The sequence below is a fragment of the Aulostomus chinensis genome, chromosome 20 (assembly GCF_037954235.1).
Source record: "Aulostomus chinensis isolate RoL2024-O1b breed Wild chromosome 20, RoL_Achi_v1.0, whole genome shotgun sequence".
NCBI lineage: Eukaryota > Metazoa > Chordata > Actinopteri > Syngnathiformes > Aulostomidae > Aulostomus > Aulostomus chinensis.
Window position 1 is genome coordinate 3,417,834 of NC_141339.1, and position 14,791 is coordinate 3,432,624.

At 45.7% G+C, this 14,791-nt stretch overlaps 1 protein-coding gene and 1 long non-coding RNA gene across 3 annotated transcripts; both read right to left on the reverse strand.

The window, feature by feature from the left end:
* Positions 1–707: 707 nt before the first annotated feature.
* On the reverse strand, positions 708–7,978 carry LOC147242238 (uncharacterized). 2 transcript variants are annotated; one of them, XR_015110686.1, is made up of 5 exons: positions 7,684–7,978; positions 2,957–3,037; positions 2,619–2,829; positions 2,411–2,481; positions 708–1,966 (listed from the first exon to the last, which is right to left on the reverse strand). It is a non-coding gene; the product is annotated as an uncharacterized LOC147242238 (long non-coding RNA). The 2 variants fall into 2 exon arrangements; XR_015110687.1 differs by lacking the exon at positions 708–1,966 and adding an exon at positions 1,976–2,310.
* A 640-nt stretch (positions 7,979–8,618) lies between these two features.
* Positions 8,619–12,977, reverse strand: LOC147242239 (eukaryotic translation initiation factor 4 gamma 1-like). The gene is made up of 11 exons (XM_086189276.1): positions 12,384–12,977; positions 12,107–12,247; positions 11,770–12,006; positions 11,531–11,635; positions 10,437–11,417; positions 10,145–10,355; positions 9,925–10,016; positions 9,713–9,799; positions 9,533–9,614; positions 9,285–9,425; positions 8,619–9,075 (listed from the first exon to the last, which is right to left on the reverse strand). Exons 1-11 carry the CDS (start codon positions 12,906–12,908, stop codon positions 8,858–8,860), a joined length of 2,820 nt encoding a protein of 939 aa, XP_086045402.1. The 5' UTR covers positions 12,909–12,977; the 3' UTR covers positions 8,619–8,857.
* Positions 12,978–14,791: the final 1,814 nt, after the last annotated feature.

A 14,791-nucleotide genomic window follows, 5' to 3' on the forward strand; every position in this document is an offset into this window, starting at 1 on the left:
ATATAATATACATATATAATACTGTATAATGCAGTGGTTTGGTGACAACATATGAAATGAACGAACCTTTATGTTAATCTAACATCCCGCTATCCGATCCCACTTAGGAAGAGTGGGATCTCCTCGGCAGCTTTGCGCATGTGCTATTCTTCATTTGCTGCCTGGACGCAGAGGGGTGAGGGTCTCTGCTCCTCTCCTGACTGCTGCTGCCTGCGACTGCCAACTGCCGCACCGCTGGAGGCGGCGATCGCCTGCATGTGACTACTTTTGGGCGGAGCAGGAAGAGCCACTGCTCGCTGAGAACATGAATTGCGGAACAAAGATACTTGCTTTTACATAAGTCTCCAGATGTCAGGAAAGTCTCCAATAACACCAGGAAAAGTCACCAGATTTTTTCGCAAGTCGCTTTTGACAACAAAAGTCACCATGGAGAGTTGGAAAGTCACCAGATTTTGAGAGAAAGTCGTTGTAAACTAGACTCTGGTTAATGAACCCCTGCTTGGAAGCTGAACTTGTTCTGTTATTCATTGTTTTGTAAGCTTGTATGTTCTTGTTTTTGCCGTTCATATTTTGTTCCTTCCAGTGGGCTTCAGGGGGTTCTCCAGTGACATTAGTGAAATGAAGGAGAACATCACTTAAATGGAGAAGACACAAATAAAGGTGGTTCCATTTAATATCAACGGAACACAATCTGATAAAAAGATGGAAAGTCTTGTCTCAACTAAGAACAGAAAAGGTTCAAATGGCAATGTTGCAGGAGTCCCACCTGGAGGATTCTGAACATGCCAAGCTGAAGAAGATGGGGTATAAATCTGTGTGTTTTTCTTCCCGTGGCTCAGGGAGGCGAACGGGGGCGGCGCTCTTAATATCAAGTGCCCTGCACTATGAGCACATTGCAGAATATAAAGACAAGGAAGGTGGATTTGTTTTGAACACAGGAAAATTTGATGGCGTCCTAATAACTCTCGTTGACGTCCACGCTCCACCTGGTAGCGACTGGTCCTCTTATAGATTTATACTTGAACTGGCAGCAACAAAGACTCGAGGGACAATGATGAGCTGGGGACTTCAATGTGAGATTAAACCAGAAATTTGGATTCATCGAATGGAAAATCTCACACAAAAAAAAATTAGTAAAAGTATCAGAACTTTGTCAGAGGAAACTGGATTAGTGGGTGTATGGAGAGGGAGGACTCCTACCAGTCGTGACTACACGCACGATTCCCCTTCATGCGATGTTTACTCACGCATGGATTATTTTTTCATGTTTCAAAATGATGTCCATAGAGTAGGAAGTTGTGCGATCGGCCTGAGCCCCATCGCAGACCACAGCTCATCTATACGTCTCTTCTTCTGACAAAGAAAAGTAGAGCCACTCTCTGGAGGCCAAACACCAACTTATTAATCAGTACAATTTTTCAAAATAATATGAAAAATGAAATCAAAAGATACTTGGAAGACAACGATAATGAAGAGGTGGGGCCGACAACACTATGGGGCGCTTTAGAGTCGGTGATCAGGGGAAAGTAACAGCCATCTCCTCAAGTGACACGAAAATCAGACGACAAAAACAAAACAAATTGGAGGAGCGGAAAATCTCTGGAGCTCCCAGCATTGAAACTACAAACAATCAGATAGAACTGTTCACAAAATACCAAACACAAATACAAACATTGTTGAGGCAGGATTAAAAACTATTCACAAATGCTTTAAAAACTTGGATCAAACCTTGCATTCCCAACCCAACTTGAACAACGAACATCAGGTCGACACCTTTCTTTCCCTCCTCTCTCCCCCCACAGTCACAAGAGAACAAAATTAACAGTAAATGTCAGCGATGACCCAAGAAGAACTGAGGTCGGCTGTTGGAACGTTAAAGCAGGAAAATCCCCAGGTTTGAACTCCCAGTGGTACAAAGAGACGCAGGATCAGTTGGGCCCTACTTTGTTGAGAGTTCAACTGCGAGCTGGAAAAGAAAACAGTCCCCCCATCGTGGAGGGACGCAACACTTTCAGTAATTCCTCCAGAGGGAAGGATAAGTTGGACTGTGGTGACGACCGCCCAGAGAGTGTTCAACACTGATTATAAATTATTTAATGCCAGAAGGACCAGACAGGCTTCATCAGACAGAGACAGACTCAGGACAACACCAGAAAAACATCACAATTTTGAGGTCATGAATACAACCAAACTAGAGACCAGCGTACTGAGTTTGGGCGCAGAAAAGGCGTTTGACTGGGTTGGATGGTCCTTTCTGTATAAAGTGATGTAAAAAAGTTGGATTCCACCAGACCTGAATTGATGTCATTGCTGCATTGGACAACAAACCATCGGCTGAGATAAAAATGAACAGAGATCTATCAGATTCATGGTGCTGGGTCGCAGCAGGTGCTGATACACAGCGACTCACTGGTGCCAGTTTCCTCTGATTTCCCACTGGTGACATCACATCCTGTATGGGTCATTTCCTCGCCATAGGATCTACAATAAAAAAGGCAGACAACAGCAGCTTTTAACAACATACCACATAATAACTGGCCATCGCTGTTTGAGACTGAAAGAGTTTCATGGACCATCAGGCTGGTCATCATTTAGGACAGTGAGACCTGAGCAGACACCTGTAAAATGGACTTCTTCACCAGAGCGGGTCAGTTCTTCAACGACGTGACCCTCAACACCAACAAAGACCAGATGCACACGTCAGACAGGAGCCTCTCCCCAGGTGGATTTCAGACTTGAGAGCAACGAAGGAAGTTACCTCGTCAGCACAGACACACGCACAAGTGTGTCCCCCTCTGGGTGCTGGGTCAGTGTCAGCTGGCTCGGCTGCTGAAACAAAGCAACAAAATTGTATACACAACTTCAGTGTTGCCTTAGGGTTCAGTAATCATGAAAAAAAACAAGCGGCCACAAAGAAACGACCTTTGTGCTTTAAACTCATATCAAACTCACGTACCAGCATAGACTCTTCAGAAACCTCAGGAGCCGTCGCGTGAAGATCGATGGACTTCCTGAAAGTGACAGCATCACAGGGGACCTGTGAACGGAGAGACGACCCCCCAGTTACATCTCACAGAGTCCATGAACCCATCAAATATTTCACAGACTCATCAGGGCCATGTCCAACACAGTGGTTCTTCCCATCTGAAGACAACTGTCACTCTCCTATAAATGCAGAGGGGCACCAGGGCCCAACGGAGGCCCAGTGTTTTGAAGCCTGTTTGCTCTGTGGCTATGATATGGAACTCCTCTGAGTTAAAGTAGAGCACTGCTTTAGAGTCACTCCGCCTGGCATGACGGCTGAACCACACAGGAAGAGAGGACGGACACGCCAGCTGGGGTGGATTCATGGGATCATGGAGACAAAGAAGACATTTAAGCAAGTACACCCTTTTGCTTCCAGAGCTCCTCCTGTTTGACTCTCACATGTGACAGGGCCTCCTGCAGCATCATAACCCAAGCTGAGCATTGTCCTACCCTTACCAACGAGACAACAACAACAACGACAAACCCTGAACCTCACGCTCAGTGCAGCGTTCATGCTCAGCACCTCCTCACACTGTGGTTAGTTGAGGAAGAACACACAAACAGTTCTCAAACTAGAAGTACTTCCAATAATATTCTGGGCACAGCCCCTGAAGTAGATAAGACTGAGTCTTGTTCAGTGCTGCTGTCGAGATCTACACACCCTGGACATAAAAAAGTCACCTGCACATAAAAACTTGCCATTTTCCCAGATGTCACCCTTCTAACAGAGTCAGGCCTTGCAGCAGCAACTTTGTCATCATTCTTTTCTTCATTTGAGTCTGGGAAGACAACACAAAAACAAAACCTTTGATTCACAATCCATTTTTAACATCGATGCATCCCAAACAAACACAGCACCCACATTACACTTGATATTATCTGCTCATCAGAAACCAGGAAGCACGAACGTGCAGCTTCCCTGAATAAATCCTGGTTCCACAGCTCCCTCCCTGGTGACTGCTCACCTCTTCACATGGAGGCTCCAAGCCAGTTGGTGTCACAGCCGACTCATCCACCGCCTCCACCTGCTTCTTCATTCCAGTCATTGATAGCAGACGTGGAGTCAATGGGGCTCAACAAACTGCTTCAAAAAGCTTGACCGTGCACAGTGAGGATTTCTGGCAGGTCCTCCTCAGGTCATAGAGGGAAAGTAAACAGTTTGCAGGAGACTGAACATCTTTGGCCAGGGACTAAAATGTGCCGTCCCCTCCAGGCTAAATTTCCCCCAGAACTCCACGAGCACACCGACAGGATGCAGGCGCACCCTGGCAATGAGAATTCTGACACTGGATCCTGGCGTTGGAAGCCCAAGGATTGATGACATTGCGGATGTTTTATCAGACCAAACTACCCATCATGTCTCTCTTCAACACAGACCTACCAGCACTGGATGCAAGCTGGAACACATCAGCAGACACAAATACACATGAAACATAGCACTGCTGAATCAATTCTGATTCTGATTGTTTTGATCAACAACAACAAAGATAAAGTGACCTGTGTCATTAGTGACGGGTGGATCTCAGCTGTGTTCAAACAGATGCAGTACAGACGGGATATGAGGGACGGGCAGGGAGGATTTATGATGTGGCTTTTTAATGGCCAACGTCTCCATAGAGGTTACAACTGAGACCTGAATAGCCATCTAGTGGTGAAACTAGAACAGAAAAACAATGTATCATAAACAGACACACCAGAGAAATGCTGCCCTATGATATCAAACACAATGCTGTGGAGCCACCAGCCACAGGTGTTTGTTGCAGCCACAAACAAGTTTCTCTCGGGGCTCTTCTCATAATCAGATGTTGTCACGATACACAACATCAGCACAATCAGCAGTGAGGGTTTCCACTCGAACCACAGACATCAGCTGATGAGGTGGTCCTGCGGCTCGGGACGCATTCGCTGTCACACCCCTGATCCCCACACAATCGCAGTCCACTCGGTGACGACAATCATACACCAGTGAGATGCTCATGAAGGTGCTGCAGGAGGAATGTGTTCTCCGTTTTATCAGCCAAATGCTGCATAAATTCATGCACGCTGGAACCTTTTACTTCCAGGAGATCGAGCCCAGTCTTTAGGCTGCTTCAACTCATGACGACTGCCACAGCGAACCAGAAACTGGGTTCTAACCCTCAGGCGCCACACCAGCTTTTGGGAAAATTCACCTGTTATCCATGTTTTTAGAAGCTAGAAAGGCAGATAGATTTAAAAATGTTATGGGTTTGAAAAATAAAAAAACATGAGCGCATTCAAAAATCATTCCAGAGATCTGAGCGAAAAAAATACTGCATAATCACATTGAAAGAATTGCTACATTCAAACCAAAAGCTGGAGATGCAGGGTAGCGTTCTTCCCTACCAACAGCTTCCCAGTGCGCTGATATTTAACCACCAACTTGGCTGCTATCTGCTAACCACCAATGCTCTGTGGAAGAAACTCTGCTTATTTTATCGAACAAGAGATGCGAGTAACTGTGGTGCAGTGAAACAACCAAGATCTGCACCTGGCTGACGGCATCGTGCGTCCCGACTCCAAGCAGCACCAAGCAGCGTCCAACACTTCCTTCAAGCAGTTTAGAGATTTTGAGTTCACGCTCGTCTTTTTAATCAAGAAAATCTGTTCACCTGTTGTGGTTGCGAAGTTCCACAAAGTTCAGATATTAGTGACTGAACTCATTTATCCTCGTCTCAGACAAATTCTCACCCCTGTAGATTAATTTATTCATTTATTTGCTTAAACTGTAGATTAATTTATAAATATATTTGCTTAAACTGTAGATTAATTTATTCATATATTTGCTTAAACTGTAGATTAATTTATTCATATATTTGCTTAAACTGTAGATTAATTTATTCATATATTTGCTGAAACTGTAGATTAATTTATACATATATTTGCTGAAACTGTAGATTAATTTATTCATATATTTGCTGAAACTGTAGATTAATTTATACATATATTTGCTGAAACTGTAGATTAATTTATTCATATATTTGCTGAAACTGTAGATTAATTTATTCATATATTTGCTTAAACTGTAGATTAATTTATTCATATATTTGCTGAAAGTGTAGATTAATTTATTCATATATTTGCTGAAACTGTAGATTAATTTATACATATATTTGCTTTAACTGTAGAGTAATTATTCATATATTTGCTTTAACTGTAGATTAATTTATTCATATATTTGCTTAAACTGTAGATTAATTTATAAATATATTGGCTTAAACTGTAGATTAATTTATTCATATATTTGCTTAAACTGTAGATTAATTTATTCATATATTTGCTTTAACTGTAGATTAATTTATTCATATATTTGCTTAAACTGTAGATTAATTTATAAATATATTTGCTTAAACTGTAGATTAATGTACAAATATATTTGGTTAAACTGTAGATTAATTTATTCATATATTTGCTTTAACTGTAGATTAATTTATTCATATATTTGCTTTAACTGTAGATTAATTTATTCATATATTTGCTTAAACTGTAGATTAATTTATAAATATATTTGCTTAAACTGTAGATTAATGTACAAATATATTTGGTTAAACTGTAGATTAATTTATTCATATATTTGCTTTAACTGTAGATTAATTTATTCATATATTTGCTTTAACTGTAGATTAATTTATTCATATATTTGCTTAAACTGTAGATTAATTTATAAATATATTTGCTTAAACTGTAGATTAATGTACAAATATATTTGGTTAAACTGTAGATTAATTTATTCATATATTTGCTTTAACTGTAGATTAATTTATTCATATATTTGCTTAAACTGTAGATTAATTTATTCATATATTTGCTTAAACTAGAGTGCAGGAAACACAAGGCAGTGCAGCACAGACCAGACTGTATAAGAGTGGACAGGTGAAGGGTCACAACAGGGAACAGCAGGAGTGTAGCTCATGCTAGCATTACTCCCTCAAGCTATTCAAGGTCAGAACAGAGTCCCCAGAATTGCTACAGTAGCATGAAGTAGTGGGAGTCAGACGTAGATGGGAGCAAGGCCGTGAATCAGAACGAGAGGTTTTGTCTTCAGGGCTGCAACAAAGAAGTACACAACGGGATCAGACGGTGCTGGCACGCGGTCAGACACAAGAATCTGCAAAATAACACCAAGATCAAAAATACACACTTGCACGCAGAAGCGATCATATAAGCACCTCCTTGTGACACATAAACCTGGAGAGATCGTTAGATCGTTGGACTTCTTGCCCCAACGCCAGGGACGACGCATCTGCGTATGCTGACTCCAGGACAGGGAGACGACCTCCAGAGTTCTGGATTCTTTTCTGTAGATTTCAATAAATTCGACTGAACCAACTAGAAGGAGTCCTCCCAAGATTTTGAACAGCGCAGTATAAACTCTCTGGGTCCTTCTGACTGATTAATGATGACTTGTTGAAAAAGTCCTCCACCCCTGACACCAGGATATTGAACTTGCGCGTTTGGACGGTTCAGCTCGGTTCATGCTAACAGCTAAATGCTACCGTGCAACAGTGAACACGTTGATTTGCTTCTTCGACACCCCGCAACATGACACCATTAAGAGGCAGGTGACATTCAGTTTAGCTTACCTTCAATGACCTGTGGCCATGGTGGCATTAATTTGCTTTCCAGGTAACGACTCACCTGTTTTCCTCAGCGATGCTGCCGAGTCCAGGGTGTGACGTTAAAGCTGAAGCCTGCTACATCCTCACCGCCGCGGCTGCGAATGTTCTGTTCGCTGCTGGTCCAGTTTCAGTGTGGCTGTTCCGATGTACACCGCTGAGACTAATAACCAGGAAACTACGGTCAAAACTACGTTGCTGTCACTCAAACATAAAAACACACACCAAGCGATGCTCGGTTAGCTAGTGGCTAACGCTAGCTCACCCTGATGCACGCGCCAACACTGCGAACCACAACTTCAGGTTTTTTTTGTTTTTGTTTTTTTCCTCCCGCCGACCCGGAACTGTTGGTGTTCTTCCTCCAGACGTGGAACCACAAATTAAACTTCGTCTCACGTTATTTCACAATGAATAAACGTTTCTGTGCAAAACTACGCAGTCTTTTATTTAATAAATATTTTAAAAGGTAAAACTGTCTTTGGTCCATGTCAGTTTGTTTTAGGGGAATTCATTTCCACTGGAATCTCTCATATGTAAGATAAATGCAGGTTACAGCTTGATTGCAAAAAACATGATAAATTCCAAACCTATTCTTCTTTCTATGCTTAAAAATGGAATACAGCAGGAAACCACAAAAAATAGATGCTCAATCGGCCAAATCTGTCTCAAAATGGTGGACTCAGTGTGTGTTTTGGCTTGAAATCAGTCTCTGTGCAGCTGGATGTGGCAGTTTTCAAGTGAGCCACAAACGCTGATTTGAATGGTCCCTCATGTCTGAAGACCCGGCTGGAGCACGGAGTCTTTCTGTGTGGAGTCTCCATGTTCTCCCTGTGCCTGCGTGGATGAGGACAGAGTCTCTGGTGTCAGCCTGATGATGCACTTTGAGGCGTCCATCATCAGGAGCTGCTGGATGATGAACTCATGAACTCAGACAATACAAACCATGAGTATTAATTCTTCATTTTAGTTCATTTCTTTTATTTTGTAAAATTGAAAATCAAAACACCACTCACAACCATTGGTCTTCATTTCTCATGAATTTAATTTTCACAGGGAATTAAAGAAATCAATTAACACAAACAATTCCCTTAACCCCCTCCCCCAAATGAAACTAAAAAAATCAGCAAAGGTTGAGAGAACAGAAGTGTCAGCAGAGAGGCGCCACTGCCTCAACACCAAAGTGCTGGTGGTTGAGGTCAGTGGTTCCTGCCTCTCTGCCAAAAGGGTCCACGTCTGCACGCTGGAAGGAACTCCTGAGGGTCTTCCTTGCCGAGCCAGGAGAAAAAGAGAGAGACGGATTCCAGCGCTTGGACTTTGCTTTGGTCCGCGTCCTTCCTGGCTTCCCACCTGAGGAAGACCCTGTTGTTGATGACGTCCTCATCGTACAGGACGTCGAAGATTTTGAGCAGGAGCACTGAGGGGACAGAAGAAGAAGAAGGTGTCACCATGGAAAATCAAGTTTCATCATGAATCTGTGGCGAATGAGTTGATCAGTAACATCTCTGAACCACTTTGAAGAAAGAAAGTAACGTAAAGTTTTCATGCTGAAGAGCCTCCCAGGAGCTCACTGACAACTGGAGAGTGAAGTCTGATTTTGGAGCCGTAACTGAGAGCAGCACTCACTGTTGGGATGATGCATCTCCTCCATCAGGTCCTGGAGGGCGTAGACGGCCTGGAGCTGCTTCTGTCCATCGCCCAGGTACGTCTGGAGCAGAGCAACTCTCCCCTTGAGCCGCTCCGTGTCCAGCCTGTAGGGGTCCTCGCCTAGAATGATGAAATGAAGACTTGTGAAAACTGGTGTAAAACTACACTAAAAGTGCAGTCAAGAACCAGAGGTCTTGTCCCTTCCTGCTGTCACAGGTCCTACGTACCGACGATGGACGACCTGCACACTGAGGTCATCAAAGTAGTGACAAACTGCTTTGAAGCAGTTTGCTCCTCATCCAGGTTTGCCTGAAAAACAGTGAAGGAGGATCCAAATTCAACAACAGCGACCAGGAGGGTCCAGATCAACGGGTCCTGTCACTCCAGGAAGCTAAAGGATCACGCACCTCCAGCCAGTCCCTGATGCGCCGGTCACTGGCGTTGTCCTGAAGCAGCCTGTCCAGCTGCTGCCTCAGCTCTCCCGTGGTCAGCTTCTGAAATATGATCAAATACTCCTCAGTAACTCGTCATCTTTTCAAACAGGAAACATGCGGTTTCTGTCAGATGTAAAGTAACAAGAGAAGAAACTGTAACACTGAACCCCAGACAGCCTGCTGACCTGTCGAGTGACGCGCTTTGTCTCGTCTCCACGCTTCAGAGGCCCGGTATCACCAGCTGACGGGCCACCACGACCACAGGACTCCTGCTTGACTGGAGGAAAACCATGAGAATTCAGGGTTAAAGTTCATCCCTTTATGGTCCTGAATCCTATTTTGATTCAAATCATCATTAAAAAAGACAAACATTCGTCCACAGCTGCTTTAGCTGAGGGTTCATACCTGGGACGTCTGAGCGAGGACGTGCGTCCCTGTTGGCTGTGATCAGGTCACGCGCCGGCACGTTTCGGACCCGGGTGTCTCTCCCACTCTGGTGAGGCTCCCGTGTCTCCCTGCAGTCATCGCGGTCCCGCCAGTTGGACCGATCAGGACCCCTGGCCTTACTCCAGCGGCCCCACGTAGCTTTGGCCCCTGGACGGTCCTCGGCTGCAGGCTACAAAGAAAATACAAGATTTCAAGTTACAACCGTAAAGTTTGGCCACCAAGATTTCACTGAAAAAGATTTGGACTTCACCTTTGTGTTCCTCCATGGGGCCTCAGTGTGAGGCCTCGGGGGGAGGGGCACTGCCTCTGTCCTCTCTCTGCGAAGTTGTTTGTGCTGGTGAGGCCCATCAGCACCTGAGCCATTGCCCCCAATGGCGCCTCCTTGCATTCTGATCTCCTGCGGCGCCTTTGACGGGGCATCCGTGTGAGGCCTCGGGGGTAGGGGCACTGCCTCTGTCCTCCCACAACGATGGCGCCAGGCAGGCTCATCAGCTCCTGGGCATTCGCCCCCAATGGCTCTTCCTTGCCTTTTGACTTCCTGCAGTTCCTTAAATGGGGCATCGGTTTGAGCCCTGGGGGGGAGGGGCACTGCTTCTGTCCTCGGCCTACGTGGTTGGTCCTGCTGGGTAGACTCATCATCACGAGGTCCATCGCCCCCAATGGCTCCTCCTCCTCTTCTTCTGAGCTCCTTGGGTTCCTTTAAAGGGGCCTCATTGTGAGGCCTCGGGGGGAGGGGCACTGCCTCTGTCTTCCCACAACGATGGCGCCAGGTAGGCTCATCAGCTCCTGAGCCATGGCCCCCAATGGCTCCTCCACGCCTTTCGACCTCCTGTGGCGCCTTTAATGGGGCATCGGTTTGAGCCCTGGTGGAGACGGGCACTGCCTCTGTCCTCTTTTTGCGAAGTTGCTGTTGCTGGTGAGGCCCATCAGCACCTGGGCCATTGCCCCCAATGGCGCCTCCTTGCATTCTGACTTCCTGCAGCGCCTTTAATGGGGCATCGGTTTGATTCCTGGGGGGGAGGGGCACTGCATCTGTCCTCTCAATGCGAGGTCGGTTGTGCCGGATAGGCTCGTGAGTAAGAGAGCCATGGCCCCCAATGGCTCCTCCTCGTCCAACCTCCTTCTGCGGCTGGAACCTCGAATGTTCCCGCTGCTTCTCCAGTGCAGCCTCCTGACGGATTTCTTGGATTCTCTTCGGGCCCTGCACCTCCCGTCGAGGAATCCACTGGTTCTGTGGCACAGAGAGGAAGGATTATTGAAACAATGTGAGTTCCAACATTTGTTGTTTTACATCACAATGTCTCACGCATTAGCATGGGTTGTTAGACACCAGTGATTGTCTACCTTTCTTAAGTCCAGCACATCTTGGACCAGGAATTGTATCCTGCAAGATGTCCTGTTTTCCTGGATGATGGCGTGCATTCTGATGAATAATTCATCCATCTTGGCCTGGGACACAGAAAATAGACAAGTTTTCTTTATGGTTTTTCAACAGAAACCGTCAGTCCTAGAAAAAGTTCAGAGCAGTTCATCTTCCATCATATCAGTAACTTCCATTGCCAGAAGAGTTCCTGGTTTCATACCTTGGCACGCACCACATCCATGTCCTTCCCTGCTGTGGTGAGGAGTTTACAGAGACCCTCAAGGGAGTCTTCGCCTCCGTTGTCCAGCAGCTTCACCAAACAATTATAAATAATTGAGGCATTCAGCAGCTTCTTTGTGAAAAGCTCCCCGATGAACTTGATGTTTCCCAAGGAGCGCCGCTTGGCTTTGCTGCGGTCCTCCTCAAGCTCCATCATGAGGAGCTCCCGCTGCTCCACCTGAGGACAGACACAAGTGGGCGTTAGGGGTCAAATGATCAGGTAGGACTCAGAAGGACGTGGCTGGGACGATAACAGGAGGAAATAAAAGGATTCTTACATCATGAACAGCCTCCAGCTCTTTCTGTCTGGTGATGAAGACTTCCTCTTCATTCTTCTCAAATTCCGCCTGGCAGCAGCGGATCACCAGCTGACGGAAGGTGACGACCTCCGTCCCTCCGTCTGAGGTGGGCACCTTCAACTGAGAGGAAGAAGCCTTGATTACATAACGCAGTTCATACCATCATCTTAATGACATGACAGTCGTTGACCAGGTTCAAAAGAAAGTGAGTAAACAAAACAACGATGAAAGATTCAGAAAGCGGCGCGTCTCTTACCTCAGCCAGACGACGGCACAGGTCAGCGTAGGTGGAGGAGAAGTGCTGCTCTGAGACGGCCTTCTCAAAGACCAGTTGAGCAGCTGCCTTAAGGGTCTCCTCGGTCTTCATCTCCAGCTCCAGGACTTCCTTGGTGAGGCTCTCAAACCTCTCTGGGGTGAGCTTGTTCAGGATGCAGCGCAGGCATCCCAGTAGCTCACGGTGCCGGTCCATGTCAGGGTTGGCACCAGAGGCCCTCTTCATGGAGGGCTTCCAGGCACTGGCAGCCTGGTTCAGCTGCACATCATCGGTGGAGGATTCACCAGTGACCGGCCTCCTGGGCTCAGTCCGCCGATCCCTCGGAGACCGGTGCACCACGGACCGGGGCTCAGCCGAGTTGGTCCGCCGACGGTAATCACGGCTGGGAAAAGCCATCTCGACCTGGTGAACCTGAGTCGATGCTGCGGTGCTGTGGTGACGTTTGTTCAGCGTTGAACCAAAGGTGGGATGAAGAACGTGCGTCACCTCCTCATACAGTCCTGACATCAAAGATCACAGGAGGAGCCAAACAACAAAGATCACAGCTGGTGATGTGGTCATGTGTCATAATGAGATGCTGCAGTCATCATACCGCTAGAAGGGGCGGGGCTTAGTCTGTGACGTTGGTTCAGATCCACGAGGGACAAGACACAAATAGCACCACCTGCTGGATGACTGTGAGAAGTACAACTACAAACCTGTACTCAACCGAACGTCATGGAAACTTGTGTTCAACTCAAAACAGAAGTTTATTTCTATATTCTCTATATTCTAGTGCGTTAATCATCTCATGTTATTGATTCTACACATCATTTCATAGAGTTACCAAATACAATCATAAAATAAATAAAATTAATTTAAACCCCTCATCAGTGACCGGGTCATCCAGGGTTCATTCCCATTTGTACTGGAACGTTTTCATAAGTTTCTGATGACTTGAGGAATGTTTTAATCAGCGTTCCCTCTCTGACATGTCTGTTTACACAGGAAACAGAAACAGAGGAAACCACGTCAAGATTTACCAGCTTAATCAACCAAAGTTCAGCCTCTGCCATGCTGCTCCTGGCTGGAGCTCAACACATTGTGGGACATGTTGGCCTGCAAAGACCCATCGACAAAGAAGAAGATTTGACTCCAACTTTTAAAAGACTATGACATGAATCAGTTATGAATCCATCAATAATTTTTTGTAATGAAAAGAACATCATTTATTTCAAGACCCAGTTAAGTTTCCACTCACAAACACCAGGACCACCAGACGCCTCCTGCTGGTGGTGCAGCAGCACTTGGTTTGGAAAAATGTGCTTCATTGATGAACGAAGCTGTTGCTCATATTCCTGCTCCCTCAAACCAAACCTAGCAGGATGTTTCCAGGCTTAGCCAGAAAACTGGTGGTGTCGAACTCTGGCTCATGTGAACCAGACCCGGCCTGAGGTGTGACGCCTGTAGCCGTGGTGGTTTTTGAAGGACACCAGGTCATTGGTCCAGGTCCAGGTCAGGAGTGTCTGCAAAGCTTCAAAGACCTGCTAGCCTCCGGCACATCTGTTGGCCGAATCAGGAGGAAGGAGGGAATGGAAATGTGAGACACAGTTCCAACTCTTTGAAACTTTAATTTCAAACACATTTCTAAGTTTCTCCTTAATACTGTCAACGGTTGCTCGGTGAAGTTTGTTAAATGCAACTGAATTGTTGCATTTGATAGCTGCATTTTGACCAAAATTACACAACCATGGGTTGTAAATAAAAAAATATTATGGCTTTGCATTTTGGTTTCGTCCCCTGTGGGCTTCCATACAGCTGCCATGTACTCTTCCATTAAAGTAACAGAAACTCTGTTTCTTAGCTCGTGAAACGTCAGAGCTTTTCATGCACTCAGCATCCCACAACCCCTCAACACTGTTTAATAGCAGCTGTCTTTCTAGTGACTGATGCCTCCATAGAGGAGTCACGGCACGTCGCCCTGGACAAATTCAGGAGAGAGGATTTACCTGACACTCAGATGTGCTGAACAGAAGCACAACGCCCTACAACACTTGACACTTCTGGTCAAATTTCCAGGAAGAAAATAACGTTCTGTAACACACATCCTCAAGAGGTGAACTGAACGGGAGAAAAGATGGAGGCAACAAGAAGAACATAGAAAATGGCACTTAAAGTTGGGACAAGAAACAAAAAAATACATCAGAAAATGTAACAAACTCTCAACGAGTGACAGCCGGTGCAGTTTAGAGCTTCAGGCAGAAGGTTAGCGGTGACAGGATCAGGGCTCACAAGCTTTGATGATGGGTTTCCCAGTTGCTGAGAATTCGGGATTCCCTCCAACTGAAATAAGACTGTTATGAGGGCTTCCTCTGGGATGACCTGGTCCTTGAGGATGGTCTGGAGAGACG